The sequence below is a fragment of the Biomphalaria glabrata genome, chromosome 16 (assembly GCF_947242115.1).
Source record: "Biomphalaria glabrata chromosome 16, xgBioGlab47.1, whole genome shotgun sequence".
NCBI classification, from domain to species: Eukaryota; Metazoa; Mollusca; class Gastropoda; family Planorbidae; genus Biomphalaria; species Biomphalaria glabrata.
Genome location: NC_074726.1, coordinates 21217756 through 21242771, shown reverse-complemented (window position 1 = coordinate 21242771; position 25016 = coordinate 21217756). Strand labels below are relative to the sequence as shown.

At 34.3% G+C, this 25016-nt stretch overlaps 2 protein-coding genes across 4 annotated transcripts in view; one reads left to right on the top strand and one right to left on the bottom strand.

Moving 5' to 3' along the window:
- Nucleotides 1-16069, bottom strand: part of LOC106078875 (uncharacterized) — an 85293-nt gene extending 69224 nt beyond the window's left edge. Inside the window, exon 1 of one of the 3 annotated variants that reach the window (XM_056013629.1) lies at nt 15920-16069. The gene's annotated coding sequence lies outside the window, so the exon portion shown is untranslated. Of the gene's footprint in view, nt 1-844; nt 1143-5365; nt 5386-15919 lie in introns of those variants that run through there. The other 2 variants (XM_056013630.1, XM_056013628.1) reach the window with 2 other exon arrangements.
- A 548-nt stretch (nt 16070-16617) lies between these two features.
- Nucleotides 16618-23400, top strand: LOC106078892 (uncharacterized). Its single transcript, XM_013239958.2, has 5 exons — nt 16618-16739; nt 17373-17485; nt 18975-19129; nt 19693-19762; nt 21668-23400. Exons 2-5 carry the CDS (start codon nt 17396-17398, stop codon nt 21692-21694), a joined length of 342 nt encoding a protein of 113 aa, XP_013095412.2. The 5' UTR covers nt 16618-16739; nt 17373-17395; the 3' UTR covers nt 21695-23400.
- Nucleotides 23401-25016: the final 1616 nt, after the last annotated feature.

Sequence of the window (25016 nt, the reverse complement as noted above, 5' to 3'; positions counted from 1 at the left end):
ATTGAATGATTGGTTACTTTTTTAAAATTGATATATGCCTTGTCTATGCCAATTGAATTATTGTGCGAAGTTTCAACTTGATCCGAGAATCGATGTGGGAGAAATAACGTGTACACACTTTTTACAGACAAAAACAGTGAATTGATATTTTTTTTGATAAACGCTTTGTAAAAATGGAAACTTGTCGAAAAATAAACGAAGATATTGAATAGAATGTATTAGATCTACAATCTAATGTCTTTGCCACTTCGAACTGAAGTAGACACTTAGATTTATATGACAATGTCGAACTGTCAACATCTGGAGATTCACCACGCCTTAAGACGAATGGAAAGAAGCTGTGACGCTATCAATTTATGGAACAAGACACAACTTCTATTTACTAGTCCTTCAGGCGTCAACTTGTTTGCGCACTGATGCGTTCATAAAACCACTCAACCAATGATTAGGTCGCCTATCCACGAGACAGATGGTCGCTTTACTTTTAGATGTACTCTGTATATTTGAGGTCGTAAAAAGGTCGGTATAATGCTATGGGGACATGCCAGGAAAGATCAAAGGAACTGCTCTACAAAATGCATGTTTGGGAGATCGACAACGCTTGTAGATCTAGAGTGCAACACTATCTGGAATTTGTAAGTGATGATTATGATTGATCCTATACATTACTGAAAAAGGTGTCATATTACAGCAAATTTTGGCAAGACAATTCTAGTTTCTAGATCTTCACAAGATGTCTGTAAGATGTGTATGCAATCCTATTTGACAACCCCATTATAGAAAAACAAAAATCCTGGGATAGATATTCTAATTAAGACTGCTAAATCTAGATCTATACACTTACCCTAAATCCCAAATGAACCCAAGACACATTAAATCCACAAAGAATTGTACAAAATCTAGAGGAAATCCGTTTTTGTGTAAATGTTGATCACATTACAGAGCGCTACAAACACATTGAACAGACACTATTCAAGCGACGCATTGGCCAATCTAATGAGAACGCAGGTACTGGGTTAATAAGGAAGAAGTGGAAAGTGGAGAGAAGGCGAGAGAGAAAAAAAAAGTGACAGGCCAACACGGGAGAGAACTCTCTCACGCCAGACGTCAAGTCACGAAAGTTCTTTTAAAAAAAAAAACTACAGACAGCAGATTGAGCGGGACACAGAACGAAAAAAAAAATACTGCTGATTATGGCAGACGATCACAGGTAAATGAATGCAAGTGTCCTGGCGCTGAGCCTGTCACGGATGACCATGTTAAAAACCGCAGAGCCGGTCACGAAACGATCAGCCCGGTCAGACTATTAAGAAGGATTGTGTTGGTGAAGGGGGAGGGGTGTCAAGGTGGACTCAAAATCCAAATGATTTCGGACGGACCTAATGGACTTCATTCACCAATCATAAACAAACAACATTTAGCCGCGTGGTGCTCTATCTCTTCTATATAATTTACGATCTAATGTTTAATTCATGATGGTTGCCACGTGACAGTTTTTTCCGTTGTTTTATCAATAAGATCACGTGACTAAATGTTGTTTGTTTACGATTGGTGAATGAGGTCCATTTAAAAAATTATGTCATTTTCATTTTTCTGGAATGAACTTTGGCACTGTCGTCATTTGTCTTAGGACAGAGGACTCCAGAATGCGAGACTGGACAGAAGTGTTATTTATTGTGAGTTAGATTTTGTTACAAATATTATTACTTAAGTCTAGTACATCTTTCTATCTTCTATATAAATAATTCTCTTCATGGCCCAACCATGCTTGACACCATCAAAAGTCATGGAAAGATAACTATTTTATTTCTGCAAGTCGGACTAGAGTTACCCCTCGTAACTTTTGCGTCGAAAAAAAAATAGAGGGGGGGGGGGGGAACAAGTAATCTCTGTATTCACCCGTCACTAAATAGCAGGGCCAGACTTAACCTTTGCGGGGCCCTATGCGAAACGGATTGCGCAGGGCCTAGTTTGGGTAGGGATACGGAAAATAAGCGAAAATTAAGAGTTTGTATTAGTAAATAAATTCGTCTTAGCATTTTATTCATCCTTTACTACGTACAGAATTACTTTACGAGCCTTGCGTGTAGCGAAGCCATACAGTATATCATAAACATTCTGTTTTCTACATAGATCACACTTAGTAGCAAGAATTACCAAATGTTTCAATCTATCTTCAAGAATTCTTGACCTCAAGTAATTCTTCATTACTTAGAGGCGCGAGAAGCTTCTTTCACCAGATACAACAATTACGGGTATTGTATAATGACGTTTTTTTTTTTCGCGCGTAGGATTGGCGTTATCCATTTTGAATGACACCCCAAAACGACACTATTGTCTATATTTCAGGATATTTTTATGGGTATTTAAAAGATTTTAATAATTTCCGGAGATTTTTAGGACTTTTTCGTATATTTTGCAATTTCAGGAGATTTCTAGAAGCTCCTGGTAAATTAGGAGACCATGGAAAATCTGTTATAAGTTATAAAATGGTTTAATTTAATAATTTACGCGTAGGATTAGCGTGGGGCCTATGAAAGTGCGAGTCTCACTGATGTCACATAGGTTGAAGTGGCCTAAGGCCGACCCTGCAAAATAGCGGGGTATGCTACGCCGCGGGTTGACTAGTTAACTTTATTTCATATCAAGTTGATTTTGTTTATAAAAAAAAAAGAAGTTATTTTTAGTTTTGTTCACAAGGAAGTTATTCAAGTTAATTGAAGTGTTTTTTAGTTAAGATATATTACGCATACAGCGGTTTATTTGTCTACCAACAGTTTTGTGCTACAAGTCAACGACCGTCGATAATAATGGCATAGTTGTTTTTCACATAATGAGCTATATATCTGTGTCTCTGTAGTGAAGTGTATTGCGATACGTAAAAGTTACTCAACAAAAGCATTTTGAGGATTGTTAAATCTAAGTATATTTTGATTATTTAAGTATGCAAACAAATTTACAAACAAGTCTGTTGTTGAAAAATAAAATGCGAAATTTAAATTACATGTAAACATGTTTTCTGTGCACCCATTTTTATCGCCATCGTTTAGTAAATCATTATCATTAAAGCATATTTTAATAAATCATTAGTAATGTTATGCAAATATATGTAATGATCCACCACCTCCATGTTTAGAAAATGCAACAATCCAAAGTGCAATTACAGGCGTCTGTTTTAGTAAAGATTTTCGCACTTTCTATTCTAAAACACTTATTTGATGGGCCCTTTTAATAAGAGTCGATATTGTTTTAAATGTTGAATATATCACTAAGCATTGATGTTGGATTTCTCTCCTCCCCCCATTAAAAAAATTATCTGCCACTCCACTAATAATTCAATTACCTGAAATGTAGTAAGTACCGCAATGCGACCCCTCTTAATTTTTTTAAATAACTCCTTATTCAAGAAGAGGTTAAGGGCCCTGAATGGTACAACAGGAAGTGACGCTCTAATCGAGTCGTATCGAACCGTCGACAAGCCAGGTATCACCCAGTTTTTTTTTTCCCCCGAGTCTTGTCATAAACGGACGACACAGAGACGGCGTGAATCAAGTCCTATAATAAATCTGTCAGTTACAAAAATATTAAAACTTCCAAACTGGAAAAAAAAAAGGGGGTGGGGGGGGTGGGGAATGATTAATTTAATCTACTTTCTTAGAAGGGAGAAATAATTTAAGTGAATGAATGTGTGTGTGTATGTGTATCTTCGAGTTATTTGAAATCTATATAAAGACCGAAGGCTAGAAGAGCGAGGGACGCATAAAGACCTCCATTAAATTTGACCTCGAAAGAAAAGTACATTAAATGAGTTCGATAGGTAAAAAGTATACGTGCAAGCTGAAAGTACCCAAAGGACTCCATAGAACGTAGACACTGTCTTACGATTTGTCCAGAGCGCGATATAATAATGTTGATGAATTGATACCAAAAGGCGCTATAAGAAATCAATTATATATATTAACAAATTTCAGTGTATTTAGTAAAACAAGCTTGTTTCCTCAGGATTATATTCATACATTAATAAAGTAAGCTATTTAGCTGTTTAAAGTAGGCTTATTTAACTGTTTAAAGTAGGCTATTTAACTGTTTAAAGTAGGCTATTTAACTGTTTAAAGTAGGCTTATTTAACTGTTTAAAGTAGGCTTATTTAACTGTTTAAAGTAGGCTATTTAACTGTTTAAAGTAGGCTTATTTAACTGTTTAAAGTAGGCTTATTTAACTGTTTAAAGTAGGCTTATTTAACTGTTTAAAGTAGGCTATTTAACTGTTTAAAGTAGGCTTATTTAACTGTTTAAAGTAGGCTTATTTAACTGTTTAAAGTAGGCTTATTTAACTGTTTAAAGTAGGCTTATTTAACTGTTTAAAGTATGCTTATTTAACTGTTTAAAGTAGGCTATTTAACTGTTTAAAGTAGGCTTATTTAACTGTTTAAAGTAGGCTTGTTAACTGTTTAAAGTAGGCTTGTTAACTGTGTAAAGTAGGCTTTGTTAACTTTATAGTGACAGCTTGTTAAAATGTGGGTTGATCATTGCCTTGGGCACAGGACATCTTAGTTAACCGTTGGCTTTAGAAACCTCCATATAGATGTCCTAAGTTTGTAAGGGAAACTTGACTGATGGCAGACTTGTACTAAATAATATAGATCTACATTAAACTTAAAAAACAACAACAACAAAAAACAACAAACAAATCAGTTAGAGCAAGAGCTTTCAAGACGACGGCTCATGGGGGGGCGGAACATGGATAGCTTTTCATAGATCCATAAACAACAATGAAACAACAGGGGGGTAAAAGTTTACAAAAGCGCAATCATATAAAGACACAAACGTCAGAGTGCAAGTCCATTCGAAGTATAATGCATAAACATTTATTATTCATTTATGTGATATGTTACACTAACACAGGCAATACACTTTCACAGCTAACATAATGAGATCAGTAACAAAAAAAAAAAAAAAGAATACAGTTCCCCTTTCAAACCGTACGGTCTATAGGGCAGATGATGTTATGGTCATCATTTTCTTTGGCCAACGGTTAACGAGAAGAGTGTCATGTGGCCAGCACAACGACCAACCGCCTTTACCTTCCCTACTGTACTCAGGTATGCATTAGAGTTGAGTGAACTCAGGGGCATCCTAAAAATCCCAGTCATCATCGAGATTCGAACCCAGAACCCCAGGTTCGGAAGCTAAACGCTTTACCACTCATCCACCGCGCACCAATGACATCAGTAAGGGTAAGAATAAACAACGTCAGATTTGTTTTTTTTTCTTAATGAGTTAAATACTGTTGAAATGTTTCATATTAGTGTTGTGCTCTACTGAATAACGTGAATGTCATATACACTGTTGGGTTTAATACATACGTTTGGTCTGAAGTAACTCTTGCAGTGCTTCGTTTCCTCTACTAAAAAAGAAAAAAAAAAAGCTTGGCAAAAACAACACACACACACCAACAAGTCTGGCCTACTTAACAGATATCAACAAAGTTCTGACTCCCTGGCGACTTCCTTTCGACTACTTGACCTAGTTTACCCGCTTTCGTTTTGAGGGAGAGAACATGTCACAACTCAAACGAAAGTTAAATCGTAGAAAGCTGATTGCAACTAAAACAGATGCGTATAAGGAACAGACAAATCGTGTTATGTTGAGATTTAAAATATGCTCCAAGTATCCGCTTTAGCGCTCAGCCACCGTTGGACAGAACATTTTGCCCAGAAGAAAAACTCTATGTGCACAGACACGCACACACAAAAAACCTAAGCGAAAAAAAAAAAAACAACCCTACGCGATGGCTCAAGGATTCAGATTATTCTAGTGATGCTCAACCTAATTCGAGCTGCGGGCCATTTTAATTTCCGACTCATGACTCGGGTCACATGAAAAGATGCAGAAAAAAAATGAAATTGACCTGAAACTTTTTGATTAGAAACCCGTGGATCTGGTACTTACATTAATTAATGGGACATTTGAAATTTATTTATTTTTTACCAGTCAGATAATAGCTTCATTCTCTACTTAAAATAGCTTTACCAACGACTCATTTTCTTGTCTCTTTTTTTGGTAAATATTCCCATCGATCCTCCAATCTCTAGGAGTATTTCAACAATCTTATATTCGCGGCTCAAACCAAAAATGACGCCATATTTGTTTCATAATGCCGCTATACATGTTGTTGTTTTTAAACAGCCAGACTTTCTTTACAAAACAACTATGTTGACTTATTATCATGGTCCACAAAAAGTAAAGATCCGTTCACTTTTCTTGGTAGATACTACATGCAGAGTCCCATTTCATAAACGCACTAAATGTTAAAGCTCATGGTTAGCTCATCCGTTAGAGAACAATTAAGGGCCCTAACGTAGCTAAAGAGACATTTTTCAACCTTTGTTTTTTTTTTTGTTTTAGGGAGATTTTCTACACCTTTCTGTGGGCCGGATCTGGCCCGCGGGCCGTATCTTGGGTACCTCTGGATAATTCAATGCAAGTATGTTAACCAAGTGCAGCCCGCTACAGTGTGACTCTCATAAGCTTCCACTCCTTCCAGCCCATGCCCTTGAATGAGGCTTCGCCACGACTTCAACTGGCATACTAGCACAGACCACCTGTAAACTCTTATAAAGCCATCACACTAAGATATTACTTTCGTCTAAGCTCGCTAAAACTTGACGTCTACATCGAACTGATGCACGTGTGTCTTGGTTTATTCGGCGTCCATAGTGAAAGTATCACGTGACAATACTTTGAACAAAAGAGAGCATGGAACGGTTTCATTATAAACTTTTATTTGAACAAAACGAAAATCGCTTTAACATTTTCCTCGTAATTTGATTGAAGAATTGGTCGGTAATCGATTCGCTTTTGTGGTAATCGGATAATCGATATGCTTTTGTGATAATCGATTCACTATTGTTTAAAATTTTGCGTTTTAAATTTAGTAGTTAGTCAATAGTTTACATCCAATGGAAGGAAAAGAAAAAGAACAAACAAACTTTTACAACATTTAAATAAAAAGGAATGAGGAACTTTTAGGAATGCAAAAAGACAAGATTCGTCGACCTTCTTTCTCCATTCCTGTCTTAGTTAGTTAGAACCTCTTTCAATGGCAGGCCCGTCCATTATTATAAAAAAAAAAAAAAAGTAAAGTTCCCATTTCAGACCTTGTGTTCTATAGAGCAGATGATGTAAAGGTCATCTGTTTAAATAACCGATGGCAGCCTGGCCATCTCGCAGGAAGTTTTGGCCATGACGCAAAGTGAATCTTCTAACAACAAAGCCTGCTAGTAGCAACGATTAAGCTGGGGCGATCAAGTGACAGCACTATTAAGCTCACTGGGATATACGAAAATGTGTATTCGAAGTTCTGGGCTGGTTGGTTATCACATATTTTCCATTTAAGGGTCAGGGCTGGTCAATACCTTGCAAGTGGATAGTCATATGAAACATTCAGCGAATGCCGTCACTGTACGAGGCGGGTCTATAAAAACCATTCTGCTTTACCGACATTAAAGTGCTTTGTTTTTACTATTACAAGTTACGCTGCCATATGGTCTGGACGTACAAAAAGACATTTGATCCGTTCATCCTGAATGCAGAATAATGCACATAAATAAAAAAAAACGGTTATGACCAGTTGTAATATCTTACTGCACTCAAATACTTGTAGGTGTTAGGATTCTTCAGCGGTAATCCCAGGATAGATGTAGAGTCCGACCGATAGCCTACGATATAGATCTAGTAAGACTTATTTCCGCCTCAATGTACCTTGTCACCGTGAAACGTGACCCCTCCTGATTGTGCAATGACAAAACAAAAGACTAACGCCCACGCTAAGAATGCCCTGCTTGGTTGACTCAGGGCAAATACAGTGGCGGTAAGTTATTCCAAAGCTTCTCGAACTGTGGGGGCAATGGTTCTGTTGCTCCTCCTTCAAACCGATGGGTGGGTAGGCAGGTAGATAAACCGACCGCCAGACAGACAGATAGATAGTTAAGATAGTGATACCGAACACGTTTAAGCATATCACTCCCAATATCATGTACAGCAGGCATATTTCATTCACCAGCAGTTGAGACGCGTTGGGCAATGATCTACCTGCTAAGGATTTCATTAGCCAAGGTCACGTTGACCAGTCGCGGGCCCTCTAGTTCCAACACTACAGATCTTTGTTTGCTAAACTAAAACACAATTTGTTAAGTGAGGGAGTACGGAATCAAACTTTGTGTCAGATCGGAAAAAAAATGTGGGAAGGGGGGGGGGGCAGAGGATGGTCCATTTGGTGTCGAACTGATAGATCTAATAATACCTTGACTGAACCACACAAAAGAGTACCTTTTTTCTCATCAAAGTGACGACCCTACAATGTAGACACCCAGCTGCCAGGGGTAGATAACATCGTATCTTATCTTCTGCGTATACCCAGTGCTACTAATGCCCAGCCATTTTCAACCGGGATGGAGGGGGGTTATAAATTTTGAAAATTGCTCATCACACGTCTATCCAAACTATTTTGTTCCTTTTTTTTAAATATATCATCACCGCGGAAGAAGTTTCTAGAGGCTGGCTAGAAATGCGTCACGGGCCGATATGGCCAGACGACCTATGTTGAGCATCGTAACAATAGAAAGTAAAAGTCACATTTTTACGAAGCTAATATCAACTCACTCTGTCTGTCTGGTAAAAAGTTTGTATACGGTATTTCCCCCACACCCAATCTCAGGTCAAGTTGAAAGTGTACGCTATTATTTCTTACACCTGACAAACAAGAATCAATAATAATAATAATAAAAACTATTGCTAATTAATTATTTTGTTTGGTATCTGACACGTAACATAAAGCAGCTATTGCATATAATTTATTTTTAGATTGTATTTTTGCAGCGCAAGGTCATTGTTATATGTTAATGAGAAGTTTCACGAAACGGAAGCGCGCAAGTTCATTTAGAATAACAAATTATGAATGCTTTGATTGGTTGAATATTTGCATCACGCAAGTTAATTCCAGACCATAAAAGGAGCGATTGAGAAATTTGAGGCGGGCGATAGGAGTTTGGTTGTTCACAAAATGCGCAAAAGACACAGATGTTAAAAAGTATTTAAAGAACGGATATTTTCAGTTGTCAGCTTGAACAAGGACAGTAAATTTGTTTCAATTGTATTGTACAGTGTATACATTAATAATATCTGTAGTGTACAATTAATGACCCTAATTCGTGGTAGAGTAACGAAATTCTTCAGATGGAAATCACTGAAAAACAACAACAAAAAAAAAAAAACCTGTAGAGAGAACACTAACGAAAAATTAAATGGCTTAAAAAAAAAAAGACGCAGGTACCCAGCCGGGGGTGAAGAGATTGAACAGTCGCTGGTGAGAGGTCGTCGCACACAGCGTCAATGTAATGAAGTTTCTGACTGTTCCTGGAAAGCTTCCAACAGAGACGCCGTGAACGAAATGCGTTGGAGGCTAATTGCTTCTACGACATTTGATCCCATAAACGTATGCCGAGATACCGAAGTACCTGCAGCAGTTACATCAACAGCCGTTCAAAACAATGTCGCTAACCCCAGGGGGGGGGGAGAATGGGTGTATTTACTTTTTTAACACCAAACCTTAACATACGGTACGATCCGTTTGAAAAATGTATGTCACACAAGTACTTTCTTACAAGCATTGCTATGTTTTTTTGACTCCCAGCGGAGCATGGGCCCGCAACAGTACTTCGCCATCAGACTTCGTTTTGGGACATTCTCCTCATTTGGGTCAATGTTCATCTTACCGTCTTCTTCTTCTACCGATCTCCCCTCCCTATTTCCCTTTGGTCTCTCATCCTTTCTATTCCACTGTGGTTTCCAGTCTAGAGCCTGCTATGCAATATTTTCATTTGGTCTCTCATCCTTTCTATTCCACTGTGGTTTCCAGTCTAGAGCCTGCTTTGCAATATTTCCCTTTGGTCTCTCATCCTTTCTATTCCATTGTGGTTTCTAGTCTAGAGCCTGCTTTGCAATATTTTCATTTGGTCTCTCATCCTTTCTATTCCACTGTGGTTTCCAGTCTAGAGCCTGCTTTGCAATATTTTCATTTGGTCTCTCATCCTTTCTATTCCACTGTGGTTTCCAGTCTAGAGCCTGCTTTGCAATATTTTCTTTGGTCTCTCATCATTTCTATTCCACTGTGGTTTCCAGTCTAGAGCCTGCTATGCAATATTTTCTTTGGTCTTTCATCCTTTCTATTCCATTGTGGTTTCCAGTCTAGAGCCTGCTTTGCAATATTTTCTTTGGTCTCTCATCCTTTCCATTCCACTGTGGTTTCCAGTCTAGAGCCTGCTTTTTAATATTTCCCTTTGGTCTTCGTCTTTTCCTTACTTGCTTTATTGGTGTTTTGTTCAGCCTTCTGGCATCCATTATAGGTCGCAAGCATTTGTTGGTAAATACAGCACCCCCTATTGAGATCCTTTTAGCGAGACAAGAGGATCCGTACGGTACTCCTTAAAGACGCTCCCGATACATAAGAAAGTATGCGATCCCTAGCCGACAACCGAATGTTGACACTAGAGTACGATAGCTGGGATACTTCGAACATGGGGCGTGAGCTTTGGAGGCGGATGAGTAGACCAGACAGAAATGATATGTAGTGGCCACTGCTGAATGGGTGCTAACTTAGGGCGGTTTAGAAAGTAAAAAGATGTAATTCGCTACATGAATTCTAGCCTAAGACCAGCAGCTCTACATCCTAGTGTTGTCATCTTTAGCAGCCTTTTAACTTTCTGCTAGCAGATCAAACGCACTGTGTGGATTTGAGCTTTGTAAATTAAAACAAAACGTTTTGTCGGCTGTAGAAAACTCTTGATCTATTTATATACATAGTTTGGGAAAGAGATGGAAACGGCGTAACTATATAGAGTCTAAATCTAAAATGAAAAAATTAATAGGTTTAAAATCTCGGGCTGTCAAAAAAAAATATTAAAAAAATTGACGAAACTTCACAACTGCTTAGAAGCGTGTCTAGACAGATCACCTAACTGTGCGCTTGTTTGCAGCTCTGGCCCGTGTCTATGTGCTATAATTATTGAAGAAGAAATCTACATTTTACATATTTTTGTGTTTGTTTTTCGTTGAGGTTTGGGGCGCGCTATCTCGAGTCTATATTAATGACAACAGAAGAACCCAACATTAACGGTGAACAACAAGAAGAAGGAGATCATCTAATAAAAGAAATGCCATGATGTGCCAAAGAAACAAAAAGAAGAAGAAGAAGAAGAAGGGGGAGGAGATCATCTAATAAAAGAAATGCCATGATGTGCCAAAGAAACAAGAAGAAGAAGGAGGAGATCATCTAATAAAAGAAATGCTATGATGTGCCAAACAACAACAACAAGAAGAAGAAGAAGGAGATCATCTAATAAAAGAAATGACATGATGTGCCAAAGAAACAAGAAGAAGAAGAAGAAGGAGGAGATCATCTAATAAAAGAAATGCCATGATGTGCCAAACAACAACAACAAGAAGAAGAAGAAGGAGATCATCTAATAAAAGAAATGCCATGATGTGCCAAACAACAACAACAAGAAGAAGAAGAAGGAGATCATCTAATAAAAGAAATGACATGATGTGCCAAAGAAACAAGAAGAAGAAGGAGGAGATCATCTAATAAAAGAAATGCCATGATGTGCCAAACAACAACAACAAGAAGAAGAAGAAGGAGATCATCTAATAAAAGAAATGACATGATGTGCCAAAGAAACAAGAAGAAGAAGGAGGAGATCATCTAATAAAAGAAATGCCATGATGTGCCAAACAACAACAACAAGAAGAAGAAGAAGGAGATCATCTAATAAAAGAAATGACATGATGTGCCAAAGAAACAAGAAGAAGAAGAAGAAGGAGGAGATCATCTAATAAAAGAAATGCCATGATGTGCCAAAGAAACAAGAAGAAGAAGAAGGAGATCATCTAATAAAAGAAATGCCATGATGTGCCAAAGAAACAAGAAGAAGAAGAAGAAGAAGGAGATCATCTAATAAAAGAAATGCCATGATGTGCCAAACAAATGAAAGAATGAACACCAAGTAAAACATGCTCTACGTGTTTATTGCATGTTTACAGAACTTGCTGTTGGCTCTCAAAAGTGTTGCATGTCTCCGAAAAAAAAACTTAAGAATCCTTCTCAAGCACACGTGGAGTTTAATTTTTTCCCCCAGTAATAACAAAAGCATTTCTGTACCTGCCAGCAAAGCGCAAAACTCAGACTAGGACACATAAACCTCCAAACAGAATACACTGCATACACCTACCCCCCCTCTGCAGAAACCGTGCCCACCCTTACAAAACAGTCAATCATATCCTATTATAATGAGCCAATTTAAATGCAAGACATATCCTATTATGTAACACACAATAACTAACACTCTGTATGAAAGAGATTCATTGCAAACGAATATTCACATGTAACGACTTTGGTAAAATCACTAAATTTAGAAACTATTTAGGATAGAAGATTCAAAAGTAATGTAGCAATAATACAGGAAACACTGAACCATAAAATTCAAATACAAAAACAAAAGCTAATAAAATACTCAGAAAGACAGAAAGATAAAGACATATGCTAGGACAAATTTGTAAAAATTCTCCTTCTTCCCTAGAGCTATTCGAGCATGGATGGATTGCCTGAGTCAGCCAAGAAAACATATGACTTGGCAGAAATTAAGTCATTAATTAACATGCATGACTAGATTGACCTAGGAACACGCGCAGGACGTAATCATTTTCGTCTTTGAAGTAACGTTTGTATTTTAGAACATAAGAAGACAGCGCCCGAACAGCTGAAGAGAGCAGCACACTACTTTTCTAAAGATCAGCAGCATAAAACAAGCCAGATGAAGAATAAGCAGTACCGGCCAGACCCTGAGGGGTAACAAGATCCACGAGGGGGGGGGGGAATGTGCATGCACTGGTCACATTTAATTACTTTGGTAATCCAATAGAAAGTGTCTTCTTTCTAAAGTAAACTTACTCAGAGACATAAACAAAAGAACTGAATGCTGTTTCTCTTCGGTTAATCGGGTGCCACCACTAAACAGGTCATGAATTCATTGTTTATTTATATAAAGCATAACTCTTGAAAAATCAAACAGCAAAATACTATCTTTCTTAAATAGTAGAAATCAGGAAACATGTATTGAAGCAGTCAGCGTAATAGTATCATTTAGTACTCATAACGAATCATAGTTTTCAGCAGAAGCCACATGCCCCACCTCGCCACATCTGTCTTTACCAATTGTTGACCATTGACCTCTGGGTAGCAAATGCATGCTTGCCAATGTGACAAATCAGAAAGATTTTGTTGTTGTTGAGACCTGGATGATGTAATGGCTAGTTTGCTTGAGGGATCCACAAAAAGAAAAGGGGGAAAGAGAGATGAGAGAGAGAGGGTTCTCCCTTTCAATGCAACAGATACTACAATTCAAGGGCTTAACAAGAAAAATAATTTAAAAAAAAAAAAGCTTTTTTATAAAACAAAGCTTATATTAATTGTAATTGTATTAATTAGTTTGGATCAGTCATGTAGTTCTATCTATAACCGGCTAGGACATAATAAATCTGTGTGATTAGAAATATTTTTAACAATTGTTTTTGTTTAGCTTTTAGCTATAATCCTATCACTTGTCTGGACAAGTTGGGAAAAAGGAGGGGGGGGGGGGAGAATGGGGTATCTTAGTGAATGTTTACATGATCATTTTTTAACAGCATTAAAAAATATCCACTAAGGGTTCAAGAGTCCTCATGGGAATTAATTCAACTTATACCAGCACATCTGTCAAGTATGATTTCTTTCCCTTATTCAATATACCAAACAAAATAATTACATCCAATAGTTAATAAACTAATTGGTAAATTTTTTAAAAATTGATTCTTGTGAGGTAAAAAGAAATAATAGTGCAAAATTTCAGCTTAATCCGAGATAGGGTGTGAGAGAAATAAAGTGTACAAACTTAACTTTTTGCCATATAATAGACAGAGTGAGTTGTAAAAAGCATGTTAGTAGGACCATTACAATGCAGGCAATTTTATTGGAAGAGCAAGGAGTGAGGGGGGGGGGGTGCGGAGATCAATAAAAATAAACAATATAGATCTATAGTCTGGTGACAACTCAACTGGCAAAGCTGGTATGTAATGCTAGTCTAATAGGCTTATACTATACAAAAGGTATACATATATATATATATATATTATTTATAAAGGTATTTTAGGTATATAATATATAAAAACTAGATCTACTACATCTAGATAATGTATCTGCACTTGCCATTCCTTTGGATATATATATATCAGCTGCATGGAAAAAGAAGAACTACAGCTAATGCCCAGGCATTCATCTTATTTCCATGACTGATATTATAATCCTTAGTCATTTCTGTTTTTTCTGGCTAGCTCAGGCAACCCATTCCATGATCTAATAGCGCTAAGGAAGAAGGAACATTTGTGCAAATTTGTACTAGCATATGGAACAAGGAATGTTCCTTTATCTTTGTGTATTTCTGAGGCTTTCTAAATTTAGTGATTTTATTAAAGGTGTTACTCTAGTCAAATGTAAATATTCGTTTTTTATGAATCTCACTGCTATATTTTGTGTCTGTTCCAGTTTCTTAATGTTTTCTTGAGTTGAGAGGTCCCAAACAGAGGATGCATATTCTATTATTGGCCTACCAAGGTTAAATAACATTTTAGTTTTATATTCACATTTGATTAGAGTAACACCTTTGGTACAATCACTAAATTTAGAAAGCCTTCAGGACAGAAGACTCAAAAGTAAAGAAGCAACTATACATAAAACACTGAACCATAATCTTCAAATACAAAAACAAAATTTAATAAAATACTCAGAAAGACACAAAGATAAAGGCACATTCCTCATCCCTTATGCTAAGAAAAATTTGTACAAATACTCCTTTTTCCCTAGTGCTATTAGAGCATGGAATGGGTTGCCTGAGCTAGCCAGTAAAACCAGAGACTTGGCAGAATTTAAATCATTGGTTAATATGCATGACTGAATGCATGACGCGTAGGACGTAATCATCTTCTTTTTCGAAGTAACGTCTGTAATGTATAAGATATATATATATGACAGGTTTTCATTTATTATAACACCTAGAGCTAGATTAGTAGACTTGATCTACTATAGGTCTACTACACTTAACACTACAGACAAAGTCTGTAGATCTATTATAATATATTAATATTATGTACTAGATCTATAATATAAATAGGCCTACATTAAATATAAAATATTCTCTGGCCAAAATAAAACTTCTGAAATAAAAAGAACCATGGCCATGAGTATGAGGCCTGGCTTTTGACACTAATTTAATTAGAGTCTATATAGATCTAGATCTAGATGGTCTATAGTCTATAATAATAATATAATATTAATATATTAGATCTACTATGATCTAGACTATATATTTATATAGATCTATATACTTTAATAGTCTTTATAGATCTAGATTCTAGTCTACTGTTTAGCTCCTAGATTTAATTTAGACTTAGATCTAGACTAGATGTTCAATCTAATCTGATCATACTATCAACTAAATAAATAGTTAAAATAGATCTATTAAATCTAGATATTGAAATATTGATATATCCTTTTGTCATGATAATTATAATACACTATTCACTATCATTACAGTTACAGATGATGATGATATGACTCTTGGGGCATGTATCATATTATAATCATTGCATGCCATTTCAAAAATTCAAGACATTTGACTTGTTTACAATTTTCATACAAAAATAAATTAAAATTAAACAATAACAATTTAAGACAATTATAATGAATAAACATGTACTCAGAATATAGATCTAAATCTAGGAATCTACACAATACAGTCACAATACAATACAGTCACAGTGATACTTACACAAATTAATCCGTCGTAGATCTATATATATGTAACAAGTCCCTAGCCTTAATTTTAATGTTATAAAATCAGCACCCGTGTTATGACTGTGTCAACATTTGCACTGCAAAGACAACAGTTGACAGTCACAGTGTAAGGAGAAAGAGGAGGAGGGAAATGACAAGAACCGAAAATTACCGTAACATAGGTGACGCCCATTTTCAAAAGTGCGCTATTACAGATCGAGATTCTAGATCTAGTTTTATAGATCTATTTACAGAAAGAGAAAACAAAACATGCAAGCTATATTGAAGCTGAATAGATTGACCTGTATATCTAGAATATATAGATTATGGTATAATATATTAGTTCTATAATATATTCTACTACATCTCACGTCCCATAAAAAGTAACTAAAACTTTTACTAACTAAAACTCAAAGTAAAAACCACTCCTAGATCTAGATAGTAGATGATGTAGATCTAATATAATATAAACACTGGACCTCCGGTGAATGCATTTTAAAAATTATATTTTTAAAGGGCATGCTTAGCTAAAATAGTTTGTATATAATTGATTAAATTGATATCTAAATCTACATAGATTGAGATTCTTTATAAGATAAGGTATATTATAATGTGAATGCTCTTTTTTTTTTCTCGTTTAGTTTTTTCCCCTTAACATGCTCTTTTAGCTCAGAGTTAAGTCTGGTATATTAATTTACCTGGCAACGCAGTACTTCATTATCTCAGCAGTCTTCATTTTACTTTTCGCAACATTCAAGGTCTGAAGATCTCTATAATAGACTTGGAAATAGCAGAAGCTTATCTTTTTTTTATTGGTAAGGATGTTTTAGTATGTGTGTGATTATATAGATCTAATCTAAATATATAAATTCGCATAGATTATTCTTGTACATTATAATTATAATATAATCATAATATAATGCATGATTATTTCAATTCCTTTTAATTTCTCTTCAGAGTCTTCTCTTACTCAAGTCTTAGTCTTAGACTTAGACAGTTACAGTTAAAGTATGAGACACATTGAAAGTGTTATACTCACTATATTTTTATTCAGACTTCCAATAATATATTATTATTCTATTTAAAATATTGTCCTTTAATTAGCTAAAATTTGGAAGTTGGAACTACCTAGACAAACATCTATATACAATTAATCTACATACAAATTTATGTTTCAAAAATATAGCTCCATCATTTGACTATAGTTTAACAATGATAAATAATAAGGAAGTATGCTTGTCAGAAATTATTCAAATGATGATTACCTGTTGATTATTATTATTCTTACATATTCTTACTTGTTATCTAGCACATTGATCAACCATTTTAATCTTCTCTAATGATTGTCAGACATGTAAAGTTTGGATTTAGAATTTATATTAATAAAATAATTAGAGCTCTTTGTCTAGATTAAATTAAATCTGAATAAATTCATCTCTCTTAAATAGTTTTGCAGGGAAAGAAAGACTTAATGGCTGCTTCAGGAATCAATGAACATCATGAGGCACTGCGTAAACAAAGATTTGTTAACAGGCGAATTTATTTACAGAAACAATTTTTGGTATGATACAAAATAATAAAAATTTTTCTGATTTATATTTAATTTAAGAAAGTAAAAAGAAACCATATGGTTATATATTCGTTTTATACATTTTTTACTAAGAATAAATTAAAAGTATTTCTTTTTGATTTACTGTATTAGATCTTGAAACACAAAATTAGAATCCAAATAATTAGAAGTTCTTGTTATTCAAATTTATTTCATTGCTTTTTTTGTTCCTTTTTTGTCTTTATTGAAAAAGTCAGTTTTAGCAGGTTCCTGATAATTAAAAAAAAAAAATGTACACCCTTTTTATCCAACCATGTTTAGCCAGCTTGTGTTTTTTACATCATTCCATATGATGCTATGGATTGATTTCTAACATTACAATCTGTGTGTGTGTGTGTGTGTGTACACTGCATAATGTTGCACTATGTATATGTTCAAGCGTCCAGGCTAGCTGAATGACAACTTTCCCTTTCCCCATTTTTTTTTCTCCTAGTTATAAACACATCAGACAATATGCTTCTCTGTTTAGGTTTGTGCAATAATTTTCTTTGTGTCCATCACACAGAAACTAGTGCCTTATTCTTCTCCTACTTTGTGACTGAAAATTACATTATGTTGTAATCACTTCACCTTCACCTATCCCTTAATCTGTTGGATTGTTGGGACACCACACAAGATTTGTCAACAGTCTTTCCCAGTCTGTCTTTTGCCTTGGATAGAACCTCTTTCAATGCTAGGCCTATCCATTTTTTGTATGTTGTCTTCCCATTCCTTTCTCTGTCTGCCTCTTCTTCTTTTTCCTGGTACTGTTCCTGAAGGAAGGTTTTAAAAGCCCTGAAGACCTTGTAATATGGCCATAGAGTTTTAGTTTCTGTTTTTTTTACAATAGTTAGCAGGTCATTGTGGGGTCCTGACACTCTAGTAACTCTGTCTCTAATCTCTTCATGTTGTAATTACTAGATCAATTAAATCAGACCACTGACCATCTATCTATCTGACCAGGTATCTAAAATCTGACAACTGACCATCTATCTATTTGAACAAGTATTTAAAATCAGACAACAAATAGTTAATTTACTAATTGGTTAAATTTTTTGTTATTGATTTTTGTGTTGTCCGTTAAGAGAAATAATTATGCAAATTTTCAGCTTCATCTGAGATTGGGTGTTGGAGAAATAATGTTTACAAACTTTTGGCCAGACAGATAGACACACAGACAGACAGAGTGAGTTTAAATAAGCTTTGTAAAAAAAAAGGATTATATTGTATATTAAAATACTTCACTTATCAATGCTTCCATATCCTGTACACCAGAGACACCCAAAAGCTTGCTTCTTATGGAATAGCCTCCATAATCTGGAATCCACATTTTTAAGCTTTCTCTTTAGTATGCTCTACTTTCAGACTGGTGTACCACAGACCATAAACAGATGTGTCAGACACATAAAAAAAAACTAAATAAATCCAGATGTGTAAAATGTATGTAATTGTTATCTAACAGGAAAAACTGAAAAATAATCCAGAAGAAATCAACAGATACTATTTTGAGAAAAATGCTGATCAAAATGCAAATGATGCACATCAGTGTTCAACAGCGGCTTGTTCACATGAACTAGAGAGGCTGCAACGAAAATATGAAAGTGCTAGATCTGATGAGTAAGTTACAAAGTTGATTTTGCTTAACTTGAGTAGTAAGTTAAGAAAGTTGATTATGCCAAATCTGAAGAGTGAGCTAGGATAGTTGACAGTGCTAAATCTGAACAGCAAGCTAAAGAAGTTGATACTTTTAAATCTGATAAATAAATTTAAAAAGTTTGCTGAAGGTAACAGTTCACTGAAGTTATTTGAGAAGACATGCATTGACCAATAGCTTATAAAATTCATAATTTTTAAATATTAGTTTGTTTGTTTTTCAATTTGATGTCTTCATCATCATGGATATAGAAAGAAAATTGCTTTATTGAAATTTTTGTTTTCTTCCTTTAATGTTGTTAACAATTATTAGAAAAAACAACAACAAACAACTAATTATAAATAAAAATGTTGTGCTTTTGTTTCTGTAAACTAATATTAAAAATGTACCAATTAAAAAAATAGAGCATTCTCAACTAATAGCTAATCATATCTTAAATTCAAAGAAACACTTAGAAAATATTTTAGCTACTGTATTATTTTTTAAACTGATAACATAGTTCAAATTTTTGTCTTTAAACATTCAGGGAGAAAGCAAATATAAAGAAGCATATAGACTATTTGACTTATTCTGCAAAAATCAAAGGACGCTACAATGTAAGTTTCCTTGGTATATTGGTTTCCTAAGTCTTAAAAACAAATCTATTTTCAGATTCTGACAAATTATAATTAATCATATGCCACAGGCCGAGAAGGAGGTGCGTTGGCTGAGAGGTAAAGCGCCTGGCTTCTGAACTGAGGATCCTGGGCTTGAATCCTGGTGAAGACTGGGAATTTTAATTTTTGGAATCTTTGGGCCCCTCTGAGTCCACTCAGCTCTAATGGGTACCTGACATTAGTTGGGGAAAAGTTAAGGTAGTTGGTCGTTGTGCTGACCACATGTCACCTTTGTTAACCATAGGCCACTGAAACAGATGACCTTTACTGTTTGAGAAGGCATTGTGTGGAAGACCTAGACTTGAACCTTGTTTACCACAAATAATTGCAAATAGAGTGGCTTAATTCACTTATGCATTATAGCAGTGCGATGAAAGAAAAATATTATTCTTATGGGGTTATTTATTTGTGTGCTCTGGAAGTGACTAGTACAGATGAAAGTAGGTCAGAATCTTCTTATGATGTCACAGTGCACCCTTTAGAAATATCCAGGAGACACAAAACTTGTGAAATAGTAAAAGAAAATGCAAGCACCATGTCCAGGCTCATTTGCTTGGTGTATTTCAGTTTGTTCATTAAGTAATACTACAACATTGTCTTCACAAATGTATTTCATGTGAATTCAATTCTGTGATTCAAATATTATGTTTATGATTTGTTTTTGGTGTTTTAATCACTACAGATTTTGTTGTGTTCATTTAAAGATAAAGAATTCACTAAATCTATCACCCTAACTGGATGTATATACAATCAAGTATAATAATAATAATCATAATTCAAAGTAATTAAAAATTATAAGTATATGCAATTAAGAACATACAATAATGCAGCTACTGCTTTTCTATTTAGGGGAGAACACTTTTAATTTAGTTTTCACTTCATAAAAGTCAATGCAGGCAGTGCTAGAGTAAGAATATGAACTAAATTAATTATCCCCAAAACAAAAGTCATGCACGTTAAAAGGTTAACAAAACAAAACCAAACAGCTACATATTAAGTCCAGAAATACAGCGATAATAGCAGTGTCCCAAGGGTAGCAACTCCGCTCTAGGAAAAATAAAAATCACCTCTGTACATGTTTTAACACCTTCTGTAAAATAATCTAATCCAAAAATAAAAAAACAATCTCTTTTCTCTTGAAAACCTAGTTTCTGCCAACTAATTGTATAAACTACTACAATCATCTTATTTACATATTTAATTAGTTATCTAACTATCTTATTCTTTGAACGAATGTCTATAATTTATAAGATAGAAATTTATGTATTTGTATATTTATAACCCTTTGTGACAAAGCAGATTTTTTTGTGGCTATTTACGCCTATTCTGGAGCAGCAGACATTTCCACAGTTTATGGATGAGAAAGATTTTGCCTTAGGGCTGTCAGGGCAAGCTGACCTGTCAAAGCCCAGAAGTTTTCTCTGTGTCAATAGTGCATATAGACATAGAGTGTTAAAAAAGGCCAATGTCAGAATTTCCTGGATTGTGAAATAATTCACTGTTTTAAAAGTTTAAAGTTGAATAATTGACTTCAACAAGTATACTTACTTTAGACCAGGGGCAGATGTTGTAAAGCTTATTTGTTTCTCTAGCTGGTGGTTAACATGGGTGTTATGTGGCTAGCACAACGCCTAACCACTTTTACTTCCCCAAAATATGTCAGGTACCCGTTTGAGTAGAGTAGACTCAGAGGTGTCCTAACATTCCAAAAGTTCAATATCCCAGCCTTCAAATGAGACCCCAAGGGCTTTACCACTCAGCCCCCCTCGCCTCCTCTTTGAATTATGAGATTTAATTATTTTTCTCAGAAAATATTAATTGCGTTTTGTCTTTTTTTTTTCCCAGTCAACAAACTATGCACAACAATGGTGAGCTGTAGATACCGATTACAGCATGAGCATCCTAACTTTCCACCTTGTGTGTAGTTGATTCTTCAGCATGGAAAATCAGATTGGTGTAATTAAAAAAAAAAAAAGAAATGCACTTTTGAAATAAGTTATAATTTTTGTTTATTTAGTTTGCAATGTGCTTGTTTTTTGAGTGCCACTTTTGACTTAATGTACATTCACTAGTTTTTTGTATTTTCTAATAAATGAAAAGGAACTCTTAGCAACTTACATATGGCCACCAAGGTTATAGTCAGTCAGTAACATCAAGGCATTAAATGTTTGCATACTGACTTATGCAGTAGGAACCAGAATGTTTTTATATTTATGTCATTTTTTTCCACACTTTTTGAATGAAATAACTTAAGTTTGTTACATGTTAGGTAATTGCTCTAAAAGTTTTTGTACCTGTCATCACAGCTTTGATACATGCACAAAAATTATTTCAAGTAGTGCTTTCATTGTGCATTTGTTTTACTTTTTTAAAATATTATTTAAAGCTTTCAAAGTTCTCTTTCACTGCAAACTGTTCACCATTAGAAATAAGCTGCATTCTTTATTTATATTGAAATTGTTTTAGCATTAGAAAACACTTTCTACCGATCTGGTTGGCCTCTTTCTTATATTACAAGATTTTATAGAAATACACTATTTGAGATTTGCTAATGTATAATGTTGTATTTTTCTGAAATACCTCTAGCCATAATGTTAAATTTTCATTCCCTTTTCACCTTTAAAAAATCCTTTCCATAGTAATAACTAAAAAAATAAAAGTGAAGGTCCATAAATGGTGCTGACTTGTAGTATCTTTAATATTCTTCAGCATTTGAAAATAAAACATTTGAATCCAATCCAATAGAAAATTGTTTTAAAAAAGGTTTCTGAAAAATGTTTGCACTAATTGTGTCAGGGTCTTTATTTTTCAGTTCTGTATTCGCTCCCCTATTTGTATACTTGCTGCTCATTAGTTTAGTTATAAAAGGTTTAGGATTGCTTTCAAAGCAAGGACACATACGTTTGACACCACTTGTCATTGCATTAGCAATATATTCTAGATCTAGTAGCTGTTTATTATAGAATGTAGTAAAAATAAAAGATGGGCATAAAAAGGACTATAGTACAAATGTACCATGAACAATTAGATTTTTTGTCTGCTACATTTTTTTTAAGCAAAACAAATCAAATGAGATAGTGACAATCTAATTTAAATGAAATTAAACTGAAAGAAAAATTACTAAATGGAGAGGTGCAAGGGGGGGGGGGAGGTCCTGTCCATTGTTTATTTTACAGTATTATTTATTTTTAATAGCCTGTGTTCATCCTTTTGTTTGAAATGTCGACCTACAGTATTATAATTTCATGCTATTTATTGTGTGCCTTTTAGAATGTTTATACTTATCAATATTTAACAGAAGAATGTAACTAATTTATCTTTCTCTGTTCTGTCTCTCTCTCTCTATATATATATATCTGTTAAAATATTTTCATATTACAGAGTATTACAAAAATAAAATTCAATGTGGACATGAAGTTTTTTATACATTGAAGTTTACACTTTATTATTGGTTAATCTGTTTCATTTTAATTACTGCTAATGTAGACTACATGTTAACATTTTTGACTGTTTTTATATTAGCACATTTTATTCTTCTTGTGATGTACACTCAGAAATATATTTGTCTATTTGGACAATTTGTGTCTAGTTGTTATTCCTATACTTTTTGTTTGTAAATATTGCACAGAGGTGTGTGAGACTTAAGACAAATTGTGTACTTTATCATTCATAACAATTAAGAAATATTTTATATATTACATAACATACAAAAATTTTAGGCCTCCTTCAGTTGCAAAGCTCTATGGATATCATCTCTTAGTGATAAGATAAAAGCCTGGGCATTAGCTATGGCTGAACAATGTTGTCATCACATCAATGACCGACCCCCCCCCCCCTACACTTGATGTGTTGAAGAAATGGCAGGTGCCGATACAGCTTGAGATCAGTCATTTTTTAAAAATCTACATTACAGGCATTAACTAAATGTGGCTGAGGAGGCAATAGAATCTGTCGAGAAGGGAAAGTCTGTGCATTCAAAATACAGAAGGGCTGTAATCAATTATTAAAATATCAGTATTCAGATAGCTCAGCCACATTGGGCTATTTATTAAAAAATGTTTTCAAAAATATTAAAATTATCTTACTGAATTTTAGACATTCATATCACATCTAAATAATGAAGCAGAAAAATGTATTAATAAATCTGTTGAGGTTCTGAAATGGTGTGTTATTTCAAAACCTTTAAAACATTGAATCAACAGGAAGGAGTAGTGTTCAAATCTTAACTGTAAGAAGTGAAGAGCTATTGAAAGCAAAAATCAGGATCAAATCACTCAAACACTGGGTTTAGCTAATTAGGCATACGCTAGTAGTAAATGATAATAAATATATAATGTAAGAATCTCTTTCAGGTAACTCCACAACTTAAATAAATCAAACTAGTGTATACTAGTTTTCTAGTCACTTTTATTTAAATACATTTTATTAATGGCAACCACAGCCAACAACAAAAAGATAAAGTAAAACAAACCAACTGAGGGAAAAAATAAATCATAAGATTGAAACTATTCAATTAAAAATGAGAATAATATAGAAATCTAAAATAAAAACAATATATGCAAAGTGACATAAAAAGCAATATGTTTATAAAGTTATCATATTTCATTTATTGATTTTATAAAATGAATAGATTCCAACATTTTACTGTATTTTGCAGATAACTCATATGGCCTGAAACAAAACAATAGTGTACTAAACAATAGTAATAGTTATTAAAAAAGTAAATTCTAACTTGATCACAGAGAACCCTATTTTCCTAGAAAAAAACAACAACACAAATAGTCCTAAGAAAATTCAAGGGTTAGAAAATATATTGCACTTGTGTCTTTTGTTTAATGAATTTACATTTCTCAACTCAAGCAAAAGTAGAACTTAGAAAATAATGCGTCAAAGGGGGATCACTTCAAAAAACTAACAACTCTTAATCATTCGTTGTAGATAAGTTCAAATTTACATTTACATGTTGTAAAGTTATTTTTTTACACAAATTTATTTTATTTTCTAAAAAAAAATATTAAAACAAATAAAAAGCCCAACTGTTGGATAAAAATCCCTCAGTGTTATATGCCATTTAATATTAACATTTGACAGAAAGCTAGCTGATTAGGCCTAGCAGTCTAGATATTTGTCAAAAAAACTAATCAAAGTTTAGAGGAAACAAATTTTTAAAATGCTCATGGTAGCTTATATCTGA